The sequence below is a fragment of the Arachis hypogaea genome, chromosome 20 (assembly GCF_003086295.3).
Source record: "Arachis hypogaea cultivar Tifrunner chromosome 20, arahy.Tifrunner.gnm2.J5K5, whole genome shotgun sequence".
NCBI lineage: Eukaryota > Viridiplantae > Streptophyta > Magnoliopsida > Fabales > Fabaceae > Arachis > Arachis hypogaea.
In genome coordinates, this window is record NC_092055.1 from 11,101,112 (window position 1) to 11,127,441 (window position 26,330).

Genomic DNA, 26,330 nt, shown 5'->3' on the forward strand with positions numbered 1-26,330 from the left:
AATTTTGTCCAGAGATTATGAGACAAGAAAATTTGTGGCGAGAACTATGGAAGCTGAAAATCTCAAGAAAGATTAAGATTTTTCTCTGGAGGGGCTTCCATGAAAAGCTTCCAGTGTTGCAAAAGCTTCATCATCGCATCCCATCGATTCAACCTATCTGCCGAAGATGCCTACAATTTCCAGAAATAATAAATCATTGCATCTTCCATTGTGTAAAATCAAAGAAAATTTGGTCAAAAATGAACTTACCAGCTACTAGAAGGAGCACCGAAAACTCTGATTTCTATGTTGAATGAAACTTGAGAATGGGAGCCTTGCGTACCCAACCCAATAGCTCCTCTCAAAGAATGATGATGGTGATTTTGCGTTGGTCCTTTTGGAAGACTGGGAACATGTTCATCTTTAATAATGTATCAACTAGTGTGAAAGAGATAATGGTATCGGCTGTGAACCTGCAGAAAGAGTTTCAACAAATTCCCACTTCCTAATTAATAAGTACTTTACTTTTTTATCTCTCTTATTAGATTATTATATGATGTTACCTTTATAGTAGAGCGTTAAGAGTCTCCTATTTCTTTTATTTATCCCATATATAAACACCTATATATTTCTTTTATTTCATGAATGAAATTATCTGACTTTGAAAAAAAAAAATAAAAGATCACCACCACGATTTTTGTTTAACATTACAACTATTATTTTTGGTTTATTATCAACAAAGCCCATTGCACTTTTAACTTATTGTAATACGACTTTCAGGCCTTAAGGACTGAACTAATTTCCATTTTCCAAACCCAATCAAAATCTTGATCATCAAGCCACAAAAAATTCCAAAAAAAGAAGTTAGAGTTAAAAAACAAAATCACACCAAGTCCAAAAAAAAAAAAATCACAAAATTAACAAGGATAAAATAGGAATGTTCAATTTTTTTTCATATTTTTTATTTTTAATATTAGAAATAATTAATAAAAAATAGAAAATAAGAAATTATTTATTATACTATAAAAATTATGATATAAATATATATATATTTTTTTAAGTTAGAAACCTAACAGCAAGTAGCACAATAAGAAAAGAATTAAAAAAGGTACCCGATAGAGGAGATAACAAGTTGTTTGGAAAGAAAACCTTAGACAACTAAATTAATTAGCTTATATATATTATATATAGAAGTGAACGATTAAAGTCTTAATTATTATAGTCTTTAATTATTAATAAAAGAGGAATACTAGGGACAGCAATTTTTGTGATTTATAGCCATCAAATAACCATCAATGATGGTTTTAATGGTGTGAGATTTCATTCAATGGTTCACTTTTTTTTTGTGGTTACATGCTGGCCAAAATTTAAGAAAGTTGTTGGTCTTAAACTTTTTCTTTAATAAAATATATATATAACATGATGAATGAGCTCGATAAGATGATATGGAAGTGGGATAAAATAAATTACTACTCACTTGGCAGCAAGCCAGCAACCGGCGCCGCAGCCACATCTCATGTTCCATCAAAAAATAACATAAAAAATAAAAAATTTTACTTATCTATGCTTTCTTCAGTTCTTTATTAATGTTGACTTCACAATATATATAATTCCAGCTCTTAATTAATCGTCAATTCACTCCTATCCTCTTAATATTAATTTGTATAACTAGCTTCTGCACTCCATTCTTGTGCCAAGTTGCTTCATTATCATATATTATTGTTTCAATTTAAAAGAAAAAATAATGAAAGAAATTTACATGTACGCAGGCGATAAACATTCTTTCGTTGCTAAGATATTATATGGCCACAGAGAACATGGTCCAACTATATAACAATATATATTTCATAATCATTTACGTAATTGCTAGCGTTTAATTATCGTTTACTATATATAACACCAAACAGACTTTTCTTTTCTTTCTTTTTAATATACATAATTTGGTTTAATGGTGTTGATTATTAGAATGTGTATTAGTCACGTGGGATTGTTGTGGGAGGTAACGAAGATAATAATAAATAATAAACATAGGTTGTATGAGGTCTTGCAACAAGTTGACAACTTCAAGATCTAATTAATATATTAAATATTCCCAAAGTTTACTTTTATTCTTATATCGTTATATGAGATTTCGTGCGGGGATCTTATTCCATTTCCGTGCATGATGACAGATCTCTAGTTAAAATTCAACGGTTACACAAATTAAAATTAATCTCGGTACCCTCTCTTAATTATTTCAACTTAAAAAGGTTTACTCAAAATGAATCTTGTCGAATTGTTCTCTGTTGGCAGACACATAAACGGATTCCTCCCTACAAATATGTGTACTAATTAAGTAATTAGGTTATCTGTCCACTGCAAAATTACAATATTGCGCCTGCATGCCTGGCCTAGCAATATATGCGGCGAGAAAAAGAGAATATATATGGAAGGAGCTATATATATGTATATCTTTATATATGAACTAATATTTTTATCAGTAATAATATTAAGAAAATATAAATCTTTTAAAATTATATCAGCTTTCACATTATAAATAATGACACAAAAAAATTTGTAACACTAAACTACTTTTATAAAAAGGTTAGTTGTAAGGAACAAAAAGTTAAGACTAGAGCCTCTGTAAATAAAAAATTAAATAATAAATTTTTTTGTTGTTATTTTCATACAAAATAGTTTAATTTTTTATTAATAATTAATTTTAACATTTGTTATCTAAAATTTAAAAGAATTTAATGTGTATATTTTTATATTTGATTATGTATTAAGTCTTTTACACAAATAGAAATAATTAATTTTTATGCTTGTTATTTAAAAATAATATTTTTTTTCTATATATATAAAAATATAATTAGATATTAGCATAAAAAAATTTATATTAATAGTTATAAAATCAACTCAATTTTTTTTAAAATACTTAAATCTTGATTCTAACTTTTAATCACAATATTAATATTTTTTTAAAAATTATATGTAATAAATATTTGAAGAAAAAAAATAAAAATATAAATTAAAAAGATAAACAGTAAAAATTTAAAATTAAATAAAATATATACATATATAATGATATTTTTTATTTAAATTATATTATGTTGTTAATTTTATTTTTTGTAGAATAGAAAGGTAGAGAAAAATAGAGAATGAGAGAAAAGAAAGAGAAAGATAAAGAAGAAGAATGAGAGAGAGAATTTGTTAATTTTGGAAGTTAAGAAAAAATTTTATTTTAATTATAATGAAAAAATATTTGGTGAGATATTTTGATTTGTCAAATTATTAATATAAAATATAAATTATAAATTATATATAGAGTGAAAAAAATAGAGAGAAATAGAAAAAAAGAGAGGTAGATAAGAGAATGAAGAAGGAGGTTTACTAATTTTAGAGAAAAATATTTTTTTTAAATTTTAATAAGAAAGTGTTATGGGACACATTTTAGTTATTAAATTAGTTAGTAATATATAAATATAATATATAATATAGCTATATTTTAATTTTAATTTAATTTGATTTTAATTAGAGAATGTCATGTTGTAGATTTTGATTGTCAAATTTATAATTAATCATTAATAATGATATATAAGAGAGATAAAATGAATAAAAGAATAAGAGAGATAAAAAAAGAATTTTTTTTAATTTTAAAAAAATATTTAATTTTAGTTATAATAAAAAAATAATATATAACACCTTCTAATTGTAAAATTAATAATATACGAATAAAGGTGGCCTTGACTAACATGTAATAAGAGGTAGCAGCAGCTTTAAGAGCGTGCGGTACTTGCTTGGAAAGTTCAACGCATGGAATGTGGAGGATCAACCCTTCTAAATTCTAATCAAGTACAGTGTAGGCATGTGCATGCCCTACCTAATAATGTTATTAATTAACTTCTTAGTATCATTTTCTAATGCATGTGTGTGGGGTTAGACGGCTTAATCACGTAGCCTACTCTAAACTAATGAGGAAAAAGCCTATGATTCTGCTATTAATGTCAAAGTAGAGTTGAAGGAATATGCTTCAATTCCGTGTAATCAAGGGACAGTGTTGTCTTTTTGTGATGGTTAGGGTTCTAAATTCTAATTATAAGATAGCTAGCTAGCAAGCCCACTGGCCACTGGCCTCTATTGATCTTAGTAATTAAAATAAAGTAGATAGAGTTACTAATTAACTTAATATGATTCAATTGGGTTTTGTAAACTTTTAATTAAGAGAAGCATTAAAAGTCAAAGCTAAGCATAGATGTGTCCTTTGTGTGAGATGAGGGATTTGACTTTGGTGCCTCACCATTTATATGGAACCATAGATATTATATTCTTCAACACAAAACAAAGATGAAAACTGATCTCTCTTTGCACATAGATGCCGAGCAAGAACAAGAAAACAAACAAGAGGACGATGTTGATGTTGATGTTGAGGAAGAAATGAAACAAACACAGCTGCAATTAGAAGCTGGAGAAATAGAAGAAGATGTTGTATCTTTGCAAGACAACAAGAACTATAAAACTAGAGAGGTGCAATAATAATTCTTTTCAATGCAATTAACAATGTTACACTCTTATAATATATTGTGCATGATGATTTTGGCAGCAGGAGGAGGACCTGAATGTGTTACAAATGGAGATGGATCGCATCAAAGAGGAGAATAAAGCTCTGAGGAAACTGGTGGAACAAACTATGAAAGACTACTATGATCTCCAAATGAAAATTTCCAACAATTATAATAACAAACACATCAAGGTACATGGACCAATTTTAATTTCCTTTATCGAAATATGTTCCCTGTTTTATTTATTAATTACTACTAGCTAGCTATTATATATTAATATATAAACATATATAATTTAGGATCTTGAAATTTCTGTCCAAAGGGCATCACCGACAATTCATGATGATGATGATGAACTGAGTTTGTCACTGAGGTTGAATAATACAAGTAGCACATCATGGAGGATTCATCAACAAGGGAGGGTCACAGATAATATTATTAATGAAAAACTAATTTCAAGTTTTGCATCATCATCATCATCAGCATCACTGCAGAACAAGTTAATAATAAGGGGAACAACACATGATGATACTGCTATCACTACTCATCATCATAATCTTTCTGCAGCAGCTTCCACCACTACTCCAAACAGAAAACCTAGGGTTTCTGTTAGAGCCAGATGCGAGGAAGCCAAAGTCAGTAGTACTAATACTCACTCTCATCACCATTTCTAAGCATCATATTAATTTGAATAGCAGATATCATAGTTTCAACTAGTGTGTGATGGATTATGATATATATACAGATGAATGATGGGTGCCAATGGAGAAAATATGGCCAAAAAATTGCAAAAGGGAATCCATGCCCTCGAGCTTATTATCGTTGCACCGTAGCCCCGGGTTGCCCCGTTAGAAAACAGGTATAACAACTCACATACAGATATCTTTATATAATAATTTTTAACTATCAATTTTCCATGAAGATGCTAATGAGTTATAGCTTAAATGGCATAGTCTCCCCATACTCAATTAAGAGGTTGCGGATTTGAGTCTCCTATCTTTGATAAAAAAAAAAAAAAAAAAAATTTCCATGAAGACGTCTGTATTTTAGTTTTGATCGTATCTTTCGAATGAATTAGATAGTATAGTGTAATGTTTATATGATAATTTAATTAATAGGTGCAAAGATGCTTGGATGACATGTCAATACTAATCACAACGTATGAAGGGACACATAATCATCCACTGCCGGTGGGTGCAACTGCCATGGCCGCAACAGCTTCTGCACCTGCTTCCTTTGCCCTTTCTCATGGTGTCTCTGCATCACAACCTCACTTTCCATGGATCACCAATAATAATATTAATATTAATAATAATAACGTGTCGGCAATAGCCTCAGATCCTAACAAGTTCAAGGTTGCGGTTGCGGCAGCCATAACAACTCTCTTCACCAATAATAATAATAAAGAAAGCCATCATCATCATCACGGTGGTAATGTAGCCAATTCATCATTATTTGCTACTGCAGGTACCTCTAATAACAACACCAGTAACTGGATCATAGAATCTCTCTCCAGAAACGTTAAGCCCAATTGATTGATATTCATCATATATATTTTATTGAGAAAAATAAAGTAAAAGAGAGGTTGATGTGAGTTTCTGTTTGAACACAAAGTAAACATTACTGTTGATGTTTTCTTAATGTAGCAGCTATATATTAGTGTAGTTTTCTTATGTTTTAGTATTATTATATCAATTAAAAGTATTGTAAGTCTTTAATTTCTTCAACTGTATACGATATATGTACATGCAAGTGTGTCTAATTAATAACATATTATTATTGTGCATTTTCAATTTTGTTTGTCGTGTATATATATTTGGTATTTTACGTTGTAGGATACTTTTATACGTTTGGTAATCATCACTCTGATTTTTTTTAATGCACAAATAAATGTAGATAGGTTCTCATCATCTACAATTCATTAATTCTCAATGCTTATATTGAGGTTGCAAAAAGGTGCAGAAACAAACCATGGACTTGATTTTCGTTGGGCTTAATCCTGAGGTGGGCTTTGTATAAAAGCAGATTGAAAAAGGGTTCTTTTAAGTAATAATGCTCATTTGAGACCCAAAAGATCCTTTTAAAAAGTCGCAGCTGAGGCCCAGCACAGTTGGTATACCTGTCCACCTCATATAACGCTGCACCCGGGTTCAAATTCCAGCTGAGGCTGGTTGTTGGTTTAAAAACTCATGATACCCATGGTAGTGTGTGAGTGTGTTGTGTGTGTGTGAAACATGGGTGTAGTAATGCCTAGGATTGGGAGCTGTCCAATCCACTTGACAAAAAAAAAAAAGTCCTAATGTTCTTGTTTATTTATTTCTGTAAAAATAAGTGTCACGGTAAAAAAAAATATTAAATATTTATAGAGAAGATTTTAGCTAATCATCCCAATGCCCCTCATAAAAAATATTCACAACTGAAAGGAAAATTCATTTTTGTAAATATCTTTAGAAAAAATAATAAATGTGCAAATTACCTTGCGCATTGTTCTTGCCTGGTTGTGGTCGAGCTATATCTCTTCACGGGAGGTGGGTTGGCCGACCTTGTGAGTGAACCGTAACACGTCCCGACCACCAAGTGAAAAAAGAGGGGGAGCACCTGCAAAAAGCACTCCGACGCTCAAGTCAGTTAATGAGAATTATATGGAGAGTTTTTAACTTAGAACGATGATCTACCTTTTCAACTCCGACTGCTCGTTTTATAAGTCGGAGGTGATGATTGTTTGGGTCTGAATTGGCCGTTTCTGTGTAATCGATCATAGAGGTTTAATGTCATAAAGTCGGCAGAGTTAATGTGCCGATTTAAAAAGAGATTTGCCGAGCTATAATTCGTAACTGACGTATAACGGTTGTATCACAGCCCCCAAGCTTAGCCTGTATTTTAAATGAGGCAGGTTGAGCTTTTGAATCCATATAGCTGAATTATAGCTCGGAGTAAAGAAGGATCCCCCAGTTCAACTTGACTCATTTTCTTATAATGCTGATAAAAATTATTATTTAAATGAACAGTAACGGTCATGGTAGCATGAATTAATGATTGTCAACACTTCTCAATGCAAGGCTCAAGTTCCTAAGTAGGTTTGGAACCGTTGCAAGTGGGTTTTGGGTTAATGGCCATGATTAAAACTTGGAACTGAAAGAGTTTCATTAAATGAATGGGAAAGAGAATTTTTTCTTTTCACGTTACGCTTTTCGTGGGATCATAGCTACTGCTTGAACTGCAACCTTCTTCAAAAATAATGAGTAGAAGAGGTTAGTAACTGTAATTTCTTACTTGCTGTCTTTCTGATTTCTAGCTTTGAGAAAAGGGAAAATGAGTGACAAAAAGGCAAAAGCTTTACCTAAGATAGAAGATGATGATTCTTATGAGTGGGTTGATGGTGATGTGAAAATAAGGGCCTCTCTGTTCTTTGACAGAGAGAGTGTCGAAGGACTAAACCTGTCAAAGATGGTCAGACCAGGTTTTCATGTTGAGTTATTGCCATGCAACCGCATGGATCGAGTTTTTCACAGAAAGAAAGATTTTGAAAACTTTTATATGTACAGTTGTGTTCTTGAGGAACTGTTTGTAAAACTGCCTTTTACGAGTTTTGAATGTGATTTGTTAACCCAAATGAATTGTGCACCCTCTCAAGTCCATCCTAACGGATGGGCGTTTGTTAAATGTTTTCAAATTGTAATGGAGTTTTTGGAGATTGAGCATGATTTAGAATTGTTTTTTTCGTTGTTTCAAGTAAAGGGTGTATGGAAAGGCCTTTGGATTAACCTGAACAGTACCCCTGGGTTTTCTGTTTTCAAACTATATAAATCTTCTTTCAAAGATTTTAAGAAAATATTTTTCAAGGTAAAGTCTGTGGATGAAGAATTTCTATTCTATTTAGATGAAAATCTTGGGGAAAAATTTCCCCTTTACTGGTGCTGTCAACCTAATCATATCTTAGGTCCCGAGCTAATAACACCTCGGAATGAGTGCATAATAAGTTTTTTTTATGGAAATGGTTGATCGGGGTGGTTTAGTATCTGTGTCGGACCTGCTTCCTTGGGAAGAGGATAGAGCTTCTGTTGTTCAATATTTCGGTGAGGCGTTGTTTGTGCTACCTATGTTAGATTTATCTTTTGTTTTTCATCATGCTTAACGGTCTTTGTTTTACTGTTTTGTTTATTAGGTGGGAGATATCCTGGAGTTTCTGCTTCGAGCATGAGGGCTCGGTTCAAAATGAAGAACTTTGAGGGGTCCTCTTCAAATGTTGAGAAGGTAGAAGGTGAGGCTGAAGTGAATCAACCGGCACAGAAGAAGAAGGGGATTGTTTTCAAGAAGAGAAAATCTGAAGTGATTAATCTAGAGGAAGGGGATAAGGTGGTACCATTAAGTGAATTATCAAATTTTACTGTTAAGCAAAAAAACTTCATTCTTTTGAAGAGGAGGGTGATGGTTCCTCTGTGTGGGATAAAAAGTTCCCTTTCAACGTCTTGGCAGATGAAATTGTTCAGTTTGCTCCCGACGTTGCCCGTATTGAAGAGGTTGGGGATGTTGGCATAGACCAATTCATGCAGGTCAGTTGGGTTTTATACATGTGTATGTGTATTTTTTAAGAATATTGGAGTAATTAAATTTTTGCTGTTTGAACAGGTTTTGGGTTTTCGGCTAGTCAGTATTGGACGAAGTCAAGAAAAAAGGCATAAGAGGATACTTGAGAGTAGTTTAGAAGTTGCTGACCTAAAGGAACAAGTCAAATCGAAGGAAACTGTTCTTACCGAGCTGAAAAAGGAGCTGTCAGTTGCGAAAGAAAAACTGAAACTTGAGAAAGAGGAACACGAAAGAGCGGTAGAGTCTCTAGGAAAGAAGGTAAACGAACTGTCCACAATGAGTGACCAAATCATTGAGGTAACATCGAAATTGAAGCATATGGAGTCCAGCCGTGAAGCTGAAATCCTCGATGCTTTCGCCGAGGGCTTTGAACGCGCTGTTATTCAGGCGAAGTTCTTGCATCTTGAAGAGGATTTCGCTGCTATGGATCCGAGCAAGGTAGTTCGGAATGGTCAGCTAGTTGATGACGAAGAAGTCGTGGAGGAGGAGGGGGATAAAAATTTGGCCGATTAAGAAATATTTGAAGTATTTATATTTATATTTAAGTTATGCGATATTATGATAGTTGAGAGATGTGAATACTCTCATAAAGACTGTTTATTTTGAGTAGGGTATTTATAATCCCCTTAATGACTGGTATCTTGTTTGTTTGATAATATATTTGTATGGACTTTTTCCAAAAAGTTTTGGCGTATATCCCCATATGGGGTTTGATTATTGCAATGTGCTGAAAGATTATCAGCTGTTGTGTTTGCGCACTTGATACGAATGCGACTTTCATTTTAATAAGTTACTTTTTTGTGAATTGATAGGTATATAGCGTAGGATTATCATAAACAAAATAATTCATAAGAAGAAGAAAATAAGTATTGTTTTGATGCAGTACCTTTACATCCTGAACTAGGTAAGCTAGCCTCGTTAAAACCTCCTTGAGCAAAACCCAATTATGGGAAAAATCTCGAGGTAGAAAAAAGAGTACTAGCCCTCTGCAGTATGTTAACTATAATATTGCTTTAAAGAATTCACATTCCAAGTGCTAGGAAGTTTAGTTCCATCTAATTGTTCCAAAAGGTATGCTCCTCTGCCGAGTACTTGATTGATTCTGTAAAGGCCTTCCCATGTCGCTGCGAGTTTGCCATGCATACGCGGTCTTCGTGCTTCCTCGGTTTTCCTCAATACTAAGTCCCCGACATGAAAAAATCTTGGTTTTACCCTTTTATTGTGGTGTTGACCTAGTCGCTGTTGCAAAGCCTTATGATTTATGGCCGCTGCGACCCGCACCTCCTCAATTAAATCAAGCTCGGCTCGCCGAGCATGTTCATGATCCTCGCTTTTTGTTCTTAAGGAGCCCTGTGAGATTTCAATTGGTATCATCGCTTCCGATCCGTATACCAGACGAAATGGTGTCTCTTTAGTTGTCGAGTGTGTTGAGGTATTATATCCCCATAAGATCTCTGGGACTAGTTCGGCCCATAGCCCTTTAGCGTCATCGAGCTTCTTCCTTAAAGCCTGGAGGAGGACTTTGTTGGCAACTTCGGCTAAACCGTTGGACTGAGGATGCTCTACTGAGGAGAAATGCTGCTTAATCTTTAAATTCTGTAAAAAAGACTGAAAATTATGGTCGGTAAACTGGCGACCATTATCAGTTATGATGTGACGAGGTATACCAAATCTGCAAATTATCCTTTGCCAAACAAATGATATCATTTGAGCCGATGTAATTCTGGCTAGGGGTTGAGCTTCGATCCATTTAGAAAAGTAATCAATTGCGACAACTAAATATTTTACCTGTCTTGGGGCTGTGGGGAAAGGTCCCAGAATATCCATTCCCCACTGATTAAATGGCCAGCTTACCGTTGACTGATGCAAATCCTCGGCGGGAATATTAATAATCAGGGCGTGCTTTTGGCAGTGGTCGCATGTTCGGACCTTTTTCTGACTGTCTTCCCATATGGTCGGCCAGTAAAAACCAGCACGAAGAATCTTTTGTGCTAGACTTCTTGCTCCTGAATGTATTCCGCAGATTCCCTCATGAACCTCGGCTAAGGCTAGGTCGGCCTCTGACCTGTCTAAGCATTTTAATAATGGTCGAGAATAACCTCGCTTGTACAATTTATTATTCAGCAATGTAAAGAAAGATGCCTGTCGTTTGAATTTTTTAAGGTCTGGTAACCCTTGTGGGAGCTCTCCATTTTTAAGGTAATGAATGTATGGCTTTTGCCAACTGTCCTCATTGTCTATATGAAAGATGCTAATTATATTTATGCTCGGTTCATGAAGAGTGGATTGTAGAAGTGATGCAGTGTGTGACTGAGTGGTAGCTAGCTTAGATAAGATATCTGCATTGTGATTTTGATCTCTTGCTATATGGTTAATTTCAATTTTTGAAAAATGATGCATGAGGTCTTTAACAATAGCCAAATACTTTGATAAAATTGGATCCTTAGTTTGAAAACTCTGATTTACTTGTTGAACAACTAAAAGAGAATCACAATAAACTTGTAAATTTTCAATATGCAGTTCAATTGCTAACCTGAGCCCAGCTAATAGGGCTTCATACTCGGCTTGATTATTGCTGGCCTTAAATGAGAATCGAAGAGAATGTTCAATAACAATCCCCTCAGCATTTTCCAAAAGTACTCCTGCTCCAGATCCATGAGGGTTTGAGGCTCCATCAACAAATAGTTTCCAACTTACAGTGTCTGTATCCGAGTTTGATCCTGTGAATTCGGCCACGAAATCAGCTAGGTACTGCGACTTGACGGATCCTCGTGGTTGATAGTTGATGTCAAACTCTGAGAGTTCAATGGACCATTTGATCAACCTTCCTGCAAGCTCGGGCTTGGTGAGTATTTGTCGTAGTGGCTGAGAAGTTCTAACATTGACAGTGTGACTCTGAAAATAGGGACGTAAACGCCTTGCCGAAAATACTAGGGCATATGCGAGCTTCTCTAATCTCGGATAGCGAAGTTCGGCATTCTGTAATGATTTGCTCACGAAATAAACCGGGCGTTGAGCTTTCTCATTTTCTGCAACAAGGACAGAACTAATCGCCATATCAGTAATTGACAAATATAAATATAATGGTTCGCCGACCTTAGGCTTCTGTAAAACAGGGGGTTCGGAAAGAAATCGCTTTAGACTTTGAAAGGCCGTTTCACAGTGTTCATCCCATTGGAAAGTCGTTTTTTTCTTCAAACATTGAAAAAAGCTGAGTGATTTGGACGCCAAGCATGGTAGGAATCTGGATAACGCTGCTAACCGCCCTGTTAATCGCTGAACCTCTTTGATGTTTGTAGGACTCGTCATGTCAAGGATTGCTTGGCATTTTTCAGGATTTGTCTCAATTCCTCGGCTAGTGAGGATAAAGCCGAGGAATTTTCCCCCTCGAACACCAAAGGCACATTTCTCCGGGTTGAGTCTCATGCTATAAGCTCGGATTTGGCCAAAAATTTTGGTAAGGTCTTCAATATGGGAGTGGCCGACCTTCGTCTTGGCGACCATATCGTCGACATACACTTCAGTATTCCGACCTATCTGTTGTTCGAAGACCTTGTTCATCAGTCTCTGATATGTTGCACCTACATTCTTTAAGCCAAAAGGCATGACATTATAGCAATAATTACCATATTCAGTAATGAAGGCTGTTTTTTCTTGGTCTGATGGATGCATAAGGATCTGGTTGTAACCAGAGTATGCGTCCATGAAACTCAGGGTACCATAACCACAAGAGTTATCTACTAAAGTATCGATAGAAGGCAGAGGGTAGGCATCCTTAGGACATGCTTTATTTAAATCAGTAAAGTCGACGCACATGCGCCATTTACCATTATTTTTCTTTACCATGACGATGTTGGCTAGCCAAGTTGTAAACCTGATCTCTCGGATGAAATTTGCATCGATGAGCTTTTTAGCCTCAGCCATGGATGCTAGCCGCTTCTCGTTTCCAAGATTTCACTTTTTCTGAGATATTGGTCGGGCTGCCAGGTTCAGTGCCAGTTTATGAGTGATAACAGATGGATCAATGCCTGGCATGTCTCCAGATGTCCAAGCAAATAGATCGATGTTTTCTCGCAAAAAGTGGACGAGCTTTTCCCTTTCCTCGTCTTTTATAGAGGATCCTATGAAAGTGAACTTCATTGGGTCATCAGTTAACATGAGCTTTGTTACCTCTTCATTCGGCGAAGGACGATCTTGAAAATCGGCTCTTGGATCAAGCTCGGCCAGTATTGGCTGCTCGTCATTGATAGAGTTTATACGTCGCTCGCTATTTCTTTTGATAGGTTTTAGGCTTGTATTATAGCAATACCGAGCTTCTTGCAAGTCGCCATGGATCGTTGCCACAATATTGTCCTGCACAGAAAACTTGACACACAAATGAACGGTGGATAAAATTGCAGTAAATCTATTTAAAAAAGGTCTTCCTAAGATAAGGTTATAAGGGCTAAAACAGTCAACAACAAGATACTGGATGTCATGCGTTTTAGATAAAGGCTGCTCACCGAGTGTGGTTTGCAACCACACTGAACCCATGACTAGAACGCGTTCTCCTGAAAATCCGACCAAGTCTCCTGCAGATGGTTGTAAAATGTTAGTACTTAGCTTCATTTTTTCAAATGTAGTAAAAAATAGTACATCAGCACTGCTGCCTGGGTCTAGCAGCACTTTCCAAACTATTAAATCGCCTAATTGGATGGAGATGACAACGGGGTCATCCAGGTTGGTATCTTGGCAGTTAAAATCGGTCTGATAGAAAGTCATTTCCGGAACTTCTTGCACTGGTTGAGGACTGTTGGTTGTAGCTCCAAGTGCCAACATGGCCCTGTATGTCCGTTTTCTTGCCGAACTTGTTTGGCCACCCCCGGCATAACCGCCCGAGATGCAGTTGATTATGCCCCTAGGTTGAGCAGGGGCTTTTTCTTTGTCCTTTGATGATGAAGATGTTCCTACAGGGGCTGGATCGGAAGTCGGAATAGCTCTTTTCTGCATATGACCTGAAATAAATTTATTAAGGTGTCCCTGTCTTGCTAAGCGCTCTAAGAGGTCTTTGGCGATCACACATTCGTCGGTTGTATGACCATACTTCTGATGGAATGTGCAATACTTAGATTTGTCGACATTTTTTGGTTCGGAATAACTGCCAGCTTTTCGAGGAGGTTTAATCAATTTGGAATTCAAAATTTCTTTAATGATATCGTCTCTCTTCGCGTTAAACTGGGTGTACGTCTCATAACGGGGAGTAGGTCTGAAGCTCTTCTTATTGTCTCAGGGCCTATCATCGTCTTTAGTAGTTGACGACTTTTCGGCTTTGCGGGCTTGTCGAAGCTCTTCAATATCGATTTGCCCTTTTGCTTTTTCTCGAAACTCGGCCAAGGTCTTCGGCTTGGCTACTGCGATGGTTTCCTGAAATTTTCCTGGTCGGAGGCCGCTTTTAATGGCATGGAGATGTACTTCAGGATGAAAATCGGGGATGTGCATAGCTATCTTAGTAAAACGGGTAATGTACTCCTTCAGACTTTCTTGAGGGCCTTGCTTAATAGTCGTCAAGTAGTCGGAATCATGCAAATATATTGCTGATGCTGCAAAATGATCTTCAAACTGCTTGGCTAACTCCTGGAAACGTGAGATTGAATCTGCAGGCAGAGAACAAAACCAGTCAAGTGCAGGACCATCTAAAAAGGATGGAAAACAACGGCATAAAATAGGATCAGATGCACCGTTAACGATCATGATAGATCGGAATTTTTTGATATGTTGTTTTGGATCTCCTAAGCCATCATATGGAGTTAAAGTCGTCGGCAATGTAAATTGTCTAGGTAGTTGAAAATTCATGATTTCAGCTGTGAAAGGCCCTGCCGAGTTGTCAGGTTCATCTTCCTCGTCATTCGGCGAGGTTTCGTTATTATGAGGACCTCCGCCTTCATCGTCCTGAGGAGTCTCCGAAACATGCGTCGGTTGGGATTGACGCTCATCATTGGCATTTCGCTCATGATGGTTGTCGTTATGCTCAAGGCGAGCGTTGGTTATTTGCTAAATTTGTTGCTGCATTCTTTGATTTTCCTCCGCCATACGTTGATTTGCCTCAGCCATGCGTTGATTTGCCTGCTGAAGCTCGGTTACCATCCGAAGGAGTTCGGACATAGTAGGAGGAGGCGCGTCAGCCATTATTAAACGTTAGGGTGTTTGGGGCCTGTAAAGAAAATTTTCTAAACCCTCGGACCCACGGTGGGCGCCAAATGTTCTTGCCTGGTTGTGGCCGAGCTATATCTCTTCACGGGAGGTGGGTTGGCCGACCTTGTGAGTGAACCGTAACACGTCCCGACCACCAAGTGAAACAAGAGGGGGAGGACCTGCAAAAAGCACTCCGACGCTCAAGTCAGTTAATGAGAATTATATGGAGAGTTTTTAAACATAGAACGATGATCTACCTTTTCAACTTCGACTGCTCGTTTTATAACTCGGAGGTGATGATCGTTTGGGTCTGAATTGGCCGTTTCTGTGTAACCGATCATAGAGGTTTAATGTCATAAAGTCGGCAGAGTTAATGTGTCGATTTAAAAAGAGATTTGTCGAGCTATAATTCGTAACCGACGTATAACGGTTGTATCACGCATAAAAACTTAAGCTGATAGGTAGCGTTTGTTTTGAGGTACTGAGAGACTGAGACTTAGTATCATGTTAGTTCAGATATTGATACTAACATTTTTGTCTGTCTCCAAAATTTCAGTATTTCAGTACCTCCAAAAAATGGAGACATAGGGAACTAAAATTTTTAGAGATGGAGACTGAAACTTTAACAACATTTTATACCTAAAATACCCTAATTTCAATTTTACCCTTTGTGCAAATTAAATTAGAGTTTCATTCTTGTTTCAATTACTGTCTCCCATTTTGTACCAAACAGAATACTGAGATTTATTTCAATTTCTGTCTCTTAATCTCTGGCTCTCAATTTCTGTCTCTCAGTCTCAGTCTTTCCGTCTCTATCTCTCCACCAAACGCTACCATACTTTTGGGATAGTGGGATACCCTTTCTATAGAAGTGGTGAACACTTTTTGACGATGAAAAAGAGACATTCTTATTTCCGACTTGTTTGTATTTGAGTTTTTGAGCTTTTAATAATCCCATTTTAATGCCAAAAATAAAGTGTCATGGTAAAAAATGAATGAATAAATAAATGAATATAGCAAAGAAATAAATAAAAATATATTAAATAAAAAAAAAGTTAAGGGAAGAATTATGTTTTGATTTTTATAGTCTTATATCTTAATTATGGTTTAATTTTTATATTCTTAATTTCTCAAGGAGGCTAGCTTCTCATTAAATAAAGTATAGAAAATATTTCAAGTGTATTATTGGAAGTATCAGTGTTCTAATTATTTTAACTGTTGATCTGAATTAAAAAAAATATATAATATATATTAATTAAAATTAACTGTTAAAACAACTGAAACACTGGTGCTCTTTGATGAACTTGAAATATTTCCTAAAATATATATTCTATGAATCAACTAAATAGGTATTTACCATATTAGCATGGGAAGATTCTGGAGTACCAGGTTACAAGTCAAAACAAATATTAAATTCTACATTTTATGGTTAGATTAGTACACAAACACAATTGACAAATGTTGGATCATAACAATGAATATTGAATTATATATACGCTTTCTGAGTCCAACATCCTCATCCCGCTTTATTATTTCTTAATGGCGAGAGGAAAAGAAAAAAGCTTTTTCTTCACCTTCTTTATTATTCTTTTTTGGGAGGGAGTGGAAAGCAAAAAAAAAAAAAAGCTTTTGAATGTGCTAAAAGGCCCCATAGGCTTATAATAAGATAGATTCCTTTTTTTCTAAATAGATGTTATATTGGTGTATTGCACAAATGTAAATTAAAAGAGTAAAATACTAACATAGGAATTAAATCATTTTGGTGAAGCAAAAAAGACATTTTAATTTTGTTAGGGTGAAATCAGAGTATCTTGTTAGGGTAAAAAAGGAATATAATTTTGATGGCCAAACTCGATTCTACAAGAGAATATTATATACACCCAATAAGCCTAGTTCATATTTAAATTTCGTAGCATTTAAAGATTTTTTGAAAAATAGAAATAAAAAATTGCAAGTTACAATCAATAGTACGTCATGCAGTAGGTAGCCGTACACGTATGTAGGATAGTTGAATCGATGTTAAGACTTTATAAGCCAGAGATAGTGTCATAGTGAGGTAGATATTTATTTCATAATCTGTTGGTCTAAACAAGTGTATGTGTATGTATGTATGTATGTATGTATGTATGTATGTATGTATGTATGCAACATGTTATTGGTGTTTCATTGATCATTGTCTGGGTCTGGCACAAATTGGCGGCTCAGTGTGAAATGGAAAGAACTCAAACATTAATTATGCTTGATTAGTTCTTAATCTTGTTAAAAATTATCGTCAAAGTTCACGGATTAAGCGTATGGGAATTTGATTCCGGATTCAAATAACATAAATGTATACAAACGTGCAAGAATGCATGCATGTTATCAACTTTTACAATGAGAGTGATGTATAAAACGACAGAGATTGAATTCAAAACCTGTGGAGTTCAAACTGACACATTTTTTTTTCTTCAAGAATTCGACTGAAAAACTATAATCAGGACTTTTGACAATTCTATAAAATAAGATTTTTATATTTATCTAAAAGTTATGATGTTGTGTAATATGAGTAAATAGTTAAATTTGTGTTTAAAAAATTATTTGTTTTTTAAATTAATTTTTAAAAGATTTTTTTAATTAAATTTGTCTTTTAAATATTTTAATAAGATAGTTATTTTAGTTATTTTATCATCTTTGTTGTTGATAACGTTAAAATGTATTAATGTGACATATTAAGTGATATCATACTCATCATAATATATGCTTTGTAGTCTTAATTAGTTGATAATATGATAAATTTATAAAATTAGAATCAAATTAACCCTAATTTAAGAGGATCTAGAGGCATTGAAATATTTCAATTTAGAGTTAAAATAATTTAGTTTTATAAATTTATTATATTAGCAACCAATTAAAAGACTATTTATTTTTTAAATTAGTTTTTAAATTTTTTAATTAAATTTATCTTTCAAAAATTTTAAGTTAATTATCTTAATTATTTTGTTATTTTTGTTATTGAGGTGTTAAAATGTGCTAATATAATACATTAAGTAATATCATACTCATTACAACATACACTTTGTAGTTTTAATTAATTGACAATATGATAAATTTATGAAATTAAAATAAAATTAACTCTAATTTAAAGGAGATCTAGAAGTATTGAAATATTTTAATTTAAAGTTAATTTGATTTAATTTTATAAATTTAGTATATTAAAAACCAATTAAAACTATCAAATATGTATTATAATATTATTTAATATATCATATTAACAAATTTTGACATTATTAATAACAAAAGTATAAAATAACTAAAGTGACTAAGAACAAATAATCTTACGAATTTGAACCTTTACTTTAACAATATTTCTTAAAATAAAACCACATTAAAAACATTTGTTTGAATGCATATTTCCTTTAAAACAAAAGAATAACTTTTATTTCCTCAAAGCCCCAAAATTTTTAAAGTATTTTTACTATAGTTTTGTACAAGGAGAAATTCTCTCATATAATAATAAAAATGTATTCAAATTTAAAAAAAATGTATATCCTCGTAATTGTATTACATTCTTATGAAACATATATAAAACATGTAAGATATACTTTCTTTGATTGTAAAAATAATTAAAAAAAAAAACAATTCAATCGTCTTAGAAAAAACAAGAATTAAATTAAACCAATTTATTTTAATTCTTTCCAAATTTTTGGATTGATATTAAACATAATTTATAACAAAAAATCAAAAGTTCTTATAGGGGATATACGATTTTGATTTTTTTTTTAATTTTTCTAATAAAATTATTATATGGGTTTTAAGATCACTAATTAAGATTATTTATTTTAAATTTTTTTTATTTTAATTTATATATATTTTTACACATAAATGTTATGAAAACTTATATTTTATAATTTTAATATATTTTCTATATTTAACATGATAAAAGATATAACCATATTAAAATATAAATATATATTGATAATGAATTATATGATTAATTTAGCGGTTGATTTTATTTGCAGATAATATTTTTATAGAAAAAAACATTGTCAACGAAAGAAAAAGAACCTCTATTAACTGCGTTAAGACAAGACAAGACAAGAACAGGGTATTGCCTTGAATTCCGCTGATGAAGCCACGTGGCTAAACGAGGTTTCTCCTTATCTTTGGTAATATAAGTACAATCATTGCCCAATAATTTACTTATCCGACACAGTTTACACCATTGTTCTTTTGCGCTTTCTTCCAATCTGCCGTCTCTCTCTTTTTCTTCTCTTTCTGACATCCTCTGTTTCAGCTTAGAACAGAGCTTTGAGCTTTCACAGAGACCAACAATGGAGGTACAGGGTAAGCGCTTGAAGCCACGCCTCGATCGCCGCAACGCCATGAAGAACATCACTTACAAAGTCTCCTCTTCTTTCACCCCTTCCTCCATTGACCTTCCTCCTTCTTTGAACCACCAAAAAAGCTTCAGGGTCAAGGGCATCGACGACGGCGAGTTTGACCTCATCTTCCGCACCCTCGGTCTCTCTGGACCCGAAGACTTTTCTATTCCAACCGCAGCTTGGGAAAAAGCCCAAAGGTCTCGCCTTTCTCCTTCCCCTGTCACCACCAAGAACATCATCAACCTCCAGGTTGTTGATGAAGCACATGAACACCAAGCCCCACTTCCAATTCCACCTAAAACTGAATCTGGGGTTGGCTTCAATGTCGATGTTAGGCTGAAAAATCTAAGCTTTCAGCAACTTGATGGTGGGGGCATCAAGGGTGTTAGGCCTCCACCGGTGATGTTGCGGCCACCATTTGATGATGATGACAATGATGTTGATGTTGTGGATTCACCTTCGAGGGAACAAGATGAAAGGTACTTTGAAGAGAGTGGGGACCTTGATGTTTCTGATGATGATGATAGTGATGTTGCTAGTGGTGAGGTTTCCGATGATGTTGTTGGCGAGTCAAATGTTCATAACGTGTCTCCAAATGGTTCTTTTAGGAGAACGTTTATGTCGTGGCAAAAGGGCGAGATTCTTGGTAAAGGCTCATTTGGAACGGTTTATGAAGGCTTTACCGAGTGAGTATTCCTTTCTTGAGTTTCTTCGCTTCCATCTTCTTTCAATTCAAGTCATTTTTAGATACTAATATCTTGCCATAAATACTAATATTAGAAAACTCAAGTCATCTTCTTCTAGCTTAATATGTCTAAGCACTAGCAATTAGTTACTATTTGGGAATTTACTTTGGGGCAGATTCAGTTAGTTAATTTTCCCTTACCAATAGCTGATAAATCTTTTATGGCAGTGATGGATTCTTTTTTGCGGTGAAGGAGGTATCTTTGTTGGATGAAGGAAGCCAGGGCAAACAGAGCATTTTCCAACTTCAACAGGTCAGAAATCAGAATCACTCAACTCTTTTCATCTAAAGCTTATATTAGTACATTCCATCTTACAAGTCAATGTTTGATTGTGTGAATATTTTGTGGCCTTCTTTTCAGGAAATATATCTTCTGAGTCAATTTGAACATGAGAACATAGTTAGATATCTTGGCACAGACAAGGTATGCTCGAAATTTTTGACTGAATAAATATTAGTTCTTTATCTATTGAGCTAATGTGGCAACTCTATACAAACTGTTGTAGTTTGATTATGTAAATGATGATTGTATTTTAATCTTTATTTCTCAGGACAATAACATGCTATACATCTTTCTCGAGCTTGTAACAAAAGGATCATTGGCAAGTCTTTATAGAAAGTATCGTTTAAAGGATTCTCAGGTTTCGGCATACACAAGACAGATTCTAAGTGGTTTGAAGTATCTCCATGATCGTAACGTGGTTCACAGGTAACATTGAACTTTTTAATTCTATCTTACTGCAATGTAATAATGATTTTACACCTGCAATATTCTAATGAAAAAAAAAAATCGAATTTCTTTTAGGGACATCAAGTGTGCTAATATATTGGTTGATGCAAATGGATCCGTGAAGCTTGCAGATTTTGGGTTGGCAAAGGTGCCTTTCTTTATCAAAACAATTTCCAAATAGCTGCTAACTACATCTTAAAAATGTGATTTCCAAATGCTAACAACAATCAATTATGTGTTGATCAGGCAACTAAATTAAACGATGTTAAATCAAGCAAAGGTTCTCCATATTGGATGGCCCCTGAGGTTTGTCTCTGCATGTAGTTTCAATCATTTTTAATCTACTTGAAAATTAATGTTACTAACAAAAATTCTGCATTGTTGGATGATAGGTTGTTAACTTACGAAACCGTGGTTATGGACTAGCAGCTGATATATGGAGCTTAGGATGTACAGTTTTGGAGATGTTAACACGGCAACCTCCTTATTCTCATTTAGAAGGAGTATGTCTAACATTTATTAATTTACTATATATAGACATGGATGAAAACTGAGGATGATAGATAGTAATATGTTGAAATTTTTTGTTAAAACTTAAAACAGATGCAAGCGCTATTTCGGATTGGAAGGGGTGAAGCACCTCCAGTTCCTGAAACATTATCAAAAGATGCAAGAGATTTCATAATGAAATGCTTACAAGTGAATCCAAGTAAAAGGCCAACTGCTACTCAGCTGTTGGATCATCCATTTGTAAAGAGGCCACTTCTATCTCCCATAAGTCTTGTCTCTCCACGCATTAATCTTCTTCTGTCTTAAGACCCCTCAGTTACCAACAGGATATAGTGTTGCCATAGGAGTTGAAATGTAAATAGCTAGCTAAGAGGAAAAATAGGTAGCTGACACAGATAAGCAGCATTATTTTATTTTATTTTATTTTTTGTGTGTTTTTGCAGAGTTACATCTGTCATTCAGAAGGTAAAAAATGAAATGTAGGAAAATAACTACCAGTCTTAAGTGGATTTTCAATTTTACAAAGAAAAATACTCAGGTAAGAATATCATGAACATTACATAGTTTAAAACCTATAATTAATTGGCTAAAGATCTCTTGCATAAAGGACAATATCGCATATTCTTTTACTCACCAACTCTCAGAAGAAAAATAGAAGAAAATAAAAAACAGAAGAAACCAAGGAATATTTCTCAACAAATAAACATTTTTATTTCATGGAACTTATAACTATGGTACATATGTTTGCTAGGCAAAATTTTCTAATAAAAAAATAATCTATAATAACCAAGAATCAAAGACGGTGGAAAAAAGAAAATAGTATTTTACAGAAATCAACCTTGTTTTGCTAAGCTAATACTTAATAGGCATGACTACGTATGATGACATAATGTGATTCAAACTTTATTTTACAATTTGACTAATCTTTACATTCAAGAGACTTCTCAAAACATCTACAGCTTGGCACACATGATAACTCGATTTAATAATTGTAATAATAACATCCAAGCACAATTTTCAGCTTAAAAAAAAACAAGTTAAGCACTCGTAGGAGTGTGCAAGTGCAAAATAAAAAAATATACACAATGCGGTTTTTTTTTAAGGGGGGGGGGGGGGGGGTTGGTTTGCATAGATGCTATAGCATATATATGCACAATGCCTCAATCTCTACTCTCAGGCTGGCGATTTGTATTCAATATATTGGTGAATTGGGATGGAAATGAACCCCTGTATGCCTCAGAGACAGCAGTTGCAGTTTCTGATAGTTCCCTATTCATCTCTGAAATTTTAGAACCCACGTATTCTTTATACTTTGATACTGAATCAACCAACTTCAGGAGCTCACGAGCACGCATTTGGATTTCCTCTTCACTTTGCTTAATTGCTTCCTGCAAATTCAATTGGGCAGCCTGAAAAAGAAACCAGAACGGATGCAATCATGTTACACAAGAACCATGCCAGAAACATAACTTATCTCTCAAGATTGATTGAGTCCTAAACACAACGAAGAGAATGACGCCAGAGACATGTTTCAAGTCTTCACAACTTCAATTACTTACTGAAGAATTAACAACCATGGAATTACCTTCAGAACCTCAGCTGCCTCTCTTTCCATAATGTCCAGGTCATGACCAGCTACGTGGACATCCTCCAACATTCGCTTTGCTTCAGCTGAACATCTATTTACATAATCTTGTGTTTCATTCTTTATCATGTTTAGTTCAGCTTCCATCTGGTGGATAATGTAACACACAGCAGAAGAACAAAAGTCAGGCAACAGTTTTCACAGGGTAGACGACTTCTGCTTCCAATACGCATCTAAATGACTCTGACAAAGTGAGAAAAGATTGCCAGAAAATATAGAGAAATTAAATCAACAGTAGATGCAAAGCATAAATTTAGTTTGTGTGTAATACAGTAGAGTAAATATGGCAACTAAAAGATGGGAAAAAAAAAACAAATATTTTGAATAGCTGAATCATCATCTGCAATTACTGCAGACATGATTGTAATGCAAGTACAACTGAATAATTGATGATTCTAAATTCCCAAGGACAGAAAAACAACAAAACCATAAAGACGACTCAAGTATGATAAGTCATTGCGTTGGAAACATAGGTAAAATGTATAAGCTACAGTAAAGACCCTGGACCAACTCCTACATTCCAAAAGCAGTGCAGCATGCTGCCACCATCACTTAAATTAAATTTACACCTATTCATTATTGCATTTTGTTAATAGCAAAACTTTCCAGTAGAAGAACATCAAGTTCACAATTATCTTTGGCTAATCTACACAGATGAAAATCAAAATCTCCCCCTTGAAGGTTGAAACTTAAAGTGACACAGCATAGTACACACTGGTTATCTGTGACAGGATAAAAGTATAGAATCAACATTAATAAAGTTCTGAGCATGATCATGCACTTACTTTATCAATCTGTGACTGCAATGTTGCAACATTATTTCTTTTTTCCTCAAGCCTAGCAGCATTTTCATTGGACATCTGCTGATAGGAAATTAACTCTTCCCATCTCCCCATAGAAATCTTCTTAATGTCCTCAGCGTATGAGTTAAGTGCAGGCTTCAGACTCAATTTATGGTCAAAACCCATAATCTCAGCAGGCGTAGTTCCCTTGGCATTCAACTGATACTGAATATCATCACCGATCTTCAACCTAGAAACACCAGCAAGGAGGTTTAGATGTCCAGACTTGACTGTAAAGATAGACAACAAACACAACATCTATCTAATAGAAATAAGATCAATAGAATTTGCTTCATTTTGACAAAACAGTCAATAATCTATAGATATTATTAATAGAGCAGAATTCAACCTCCTCAGCTCTTGGTTGCAATCCAAAGCAAGCACCTCAAGCTCCTTGAACTTGTGAGAAAGATTATTCTCCAGTTCCCAGAACTTGTCCTCCCAAACATTCCGGGCAAGCTCGCCCTCCTGGATCTCCCTCTCCAAAGCCTGCAACTCCCTCTTCATCCTCTCCACATCCCTCACATTCACAGGCTGTGCCTCTACCGTCCTCCTGAGTTCCTTGTTCTCCTCGCAAACCCTACGGTTCTCCTGCTCCTTCGCCTCCAGAACCTTCTCCTTCTCTGCCAGCACCTTCTCCATCTCCTCAATCTTCCTCCCAACATCCTCAATCAGAAGATTAAACTTCTTCACATCGTCCTCTAGCATGCCCTTGTAATCAAAACAAACAACAATTGAGCAGTCAAACCAAACTGAATTCAAAATAGAGGAATTCTAAGTCATCTAACTACCTTAGTCTTCTCCAGCTCCTCCTTCTTTACGGGATGCAACCTCAGCCTCTCCAAGTCATCCCTCAAACTCTTGAGCTCATTGTTGGCAGCCTCGAGCTTCTCCTGGGCGAGGGCCTTCTGGTGGTTGAGCTTGTCGATGATGTCGAGTTCGAGTTCTTCAACCACATCATCATGGCCCTTAATGTAGTTAAGATAGGAATTGAGGGTGTACTGGTGGACAAGGTTGACCTGGAGGAGGGAAGAGACGGTATTGGAGGTGGATTGGGAGAGATGAGAGCCGAAGGAGGCGATCTGAAGGAGCCAGTGAATGAGTGCGAGCAAGTAAGGCCACTGGTGAGGGGCAGCGGGGGATTTGAGGATGGACTTGTTGAGCTTGAACGGGTAATTGAGGCGCTTCAGGAGAGGGGGAAGATCCTCTTCGAGTTTCGACACAGGGTACTCGATCTCTCTCAGAAGCAACTTTAGGGTATCGATGATGTGCTTCGCGGAAGGTGTGGTGCCGCCGGATTTGAAGCTGATGGTAGAGTTCCGCGACTTTAGGAACGAGTTGATGGCGGAAATGAACGATTGCTGCGAGTGGCGCTCCTTGTAGTCCTCGAACCTCGTGCGCCCCGCGCCGCCTCCGGCGGAAGAAGGGCGGCTGCTTGCGAAACTGGCGTCGGAGTCGCGGGGGAACTGATTGCGCTGATGGAAATCCAGCGGAGTTGGCGGCGGCGGCGGAATGAATGAGTCCTTTTGTCGGCGGGGTCCAGCACCGGGCCTCATATCTGCTGTTAATGGTGGTTGGAATTGGAGAACACTTCAATTTTGAGAAGAAATCAGTGTGAGAGTGAGAGGTTACATTTCTGAATTTTGTGGGGAGTTCCCGCTCAAAGTGTCCCTCGTATGTTTCCTAGAGAAAATGGTGTACATGGGCCACTCTCTTTAATTCCATAAAAAAATATATATATCGAAATAGTAAAATATATTTAAATAATTTTTAAATACGATAAAAATAACAAATAAAAATAATACTTTATAAATGATAAACGATTTATATGTTTCAATTCGAAATTTTTTGAAAATATTTGTATAATATTTATAAAATTTATGCAAAATAAAATCAATTTTTAAATCTTATATTCATTTTTTAATATTTTGGTTATTTATAAACAAATTATTTAGCATAAAATCATTAGATTTAAATTTTTTTTTATTTTGTTGTTTGATTTGCGTTTTGGTGGGATAATTTTAAATTTTGTCTCTCTTTTCTTTTTAAGGTTTCATTACTTTATAATAAAGAGAGTTTTAATTATAAAATAGAAATTATAATGTTATTATTTAATATCATGAACATCCTTTATAAAAAAATATTGGTCCAATAAAAATATAACCTGAATCAAATTCTCAAATTGTATTCAGTATCGTGCATAATTTATGAATATTCTT

At 34.9% G+C, this 26,330-nt stretch overlaps 3 protein-coding genes across 5 annotated transcripts; 2 read left to right on the forward strand and 1 right to left on the reverse strand.

Moving 5' to 3' along the window:
- The first annotated feature begins 3,887 nt into the window (after nucleotides 1-3,887).
- Nucleotides 3,888-6,306, forward strand: LOC112786929 (uncharacterized). Of its 2 annotated transcripts, none has more exons than XM_025830302.3 (5): nucleotides 3,888-4,485; nucleotides 4,562-4,711; nucleotides 4,820-5,155; nucleotides 5,266-5,379; nucleotides 5,639-6,306. In XM_025830302.3, exons 1-5 carry the CDS (start codon nucleotides 4,306-4,308, stop codon nucleotides 6,053-6,055), a joined length of 1,197 nt encoding a protein of 398 aa, XP_025686087.1. In that variant the 5' UTR covers nucleotides 3,888-4,305; the 3' UTR covers nucleotides 6,056-6,306. The 2 variants fall into 2 exon arrangements, with proteins under 2 accessions (XP_025686087.1, XP_025686089.1); XM_025830304.3 differs by having other exon boundaries at nucleotides 4,088-4,485; nucleotides 4,565-4,711.
- A 13,088-nt stretch (nucleotides 6,307-19,394) lies between these two features.
- LOC112783240 (mitogen-activated protein kinase kinase kinase 1) lies at nucleotides 19,395-22,155 on the forward strand. Its single transcript, XM_025826086.3, has 8 exons — nucleotides 19,395-20,325; nucleotides 20,553-20,637; nucleotides 20,746-20,808; nucleotides 20,936-21,093; nucleotides 21,190-21,262; nucleotides 21,361-21,420; nucleotides 21,507-21,617; nucleotides 21,718-22,155. Exons 1-8 carry the CDS (start codon nucleotides 19,589-19,591, stop codon nucleotides 21,928-21,930), a joined length of 1,500 nt encoding a protein of 499 aa, XP_025681871.1. The 5' UTR covers nucleotides 19,395-19,588; the 3' UTR covers nucleotides 21,931-22,155.
- Nucleotides 22,156-22,474: 319 nt separating this feature from the next.
- On the reverse strand, nucleotides 22,475-25,794 carry LOC112783239 (kinetochore protein NDC80 homolog). Of its 2 annotated transcripts, none has more exons than XR_011878480.1 (5): nucleotides 24,903-25,794; nucleotides 24,461-24,822; nucleotides 24,055-24,301; nucleotides 23,210-23,452; nucleotides 22,475-23,033 (listed from the first exon to the last, which is right to left on the reverse strand). XR_011878480.1 is itself a non-coding variant. In XM_025826084.3 (5 exons), exons 1-5 carry the CDS (start codon nucleotides 25,665-25,667, stop codon nucleotides 22,785-22,787), a joined length of 1,770 nt encoding a protein of 589 aa, XP_025681869.1. In that variant the 5' UTR covers nucleotides 25,668-25,794; the 3' UTR covers nucleotides 22,475-22,784. The 2 variants fall into 2 exon arrangements, 1 of the variants encoding a protein (XP_025681869.1); XM_025826084.3 differs by having other exon boundaries at nucleotides 23,210-23,356.
- Between the last annotated feature and the right edge of the window lie 536 nt (nucleotides 25,795-26,330).

Coding starts and splice junctions, on each gene's coding strand:
- LOC112783240 (XM_025826086.3), top strand. CDS start 19,589: ATGGAGGTACAGGGTAAGCGCTTGAAGCCACGCCTCGATCGCCGCAAC. Junction 21,263..21,360: donor CAGATTTTGGGTTGGCAAAG/GTGCCTTTCTTT, acceptor TGTGTTGATCAG/GCAACTAAATTAAACGATGT. Junction 21,421..21,506: donor CATATTGGATGGCCCCTGAG/GTTTGTCTCTGC, acceptor GTTGGATGATAG/GTTGTTAACTTACGAAACCG.
- LOC112783239 (XM_025826084.3), bottom strand. CDS start 25,667: ATGAGGCCCGGTGCTGGACCCCGCCGACAAAAGGACTCATTCATTCCG. Junction 24,823..24,902: donor AGGAGCTGGAGAAGACTAAG/GTAGTTAGATGA, acceptor TTTGATTACAAG/GGCATGCTAGAGGACGATGT. Junction 23,034..23,209: donor AGGCAGCTGAGGTTCTGAAG/GTAATTCCATGG, acceptor TTTCTTTTTCAG/GCTGCCCAATTGAATTTGCA.
- LOC112786929 (XM_025830302.3), top strand. CDS start 4,306: ATGAAAACTGATCTCTCTTTGCACATAGATGCCGAGCAAGAACAAGAA. Junction 4,712..4,819: donor ATAATAACAAACACATCAAG/GTACATGGACCA, acceptor TATATAATTTAG/GATCTTGAAATTTCTGTCCA. Junction 5,380..5,638: donor GTTGCCCCGTTAGAAAACAG/GTATAACAACTC, acceptor TTTAATTAATAG/GTGCAAAGATGCTTGGATGA.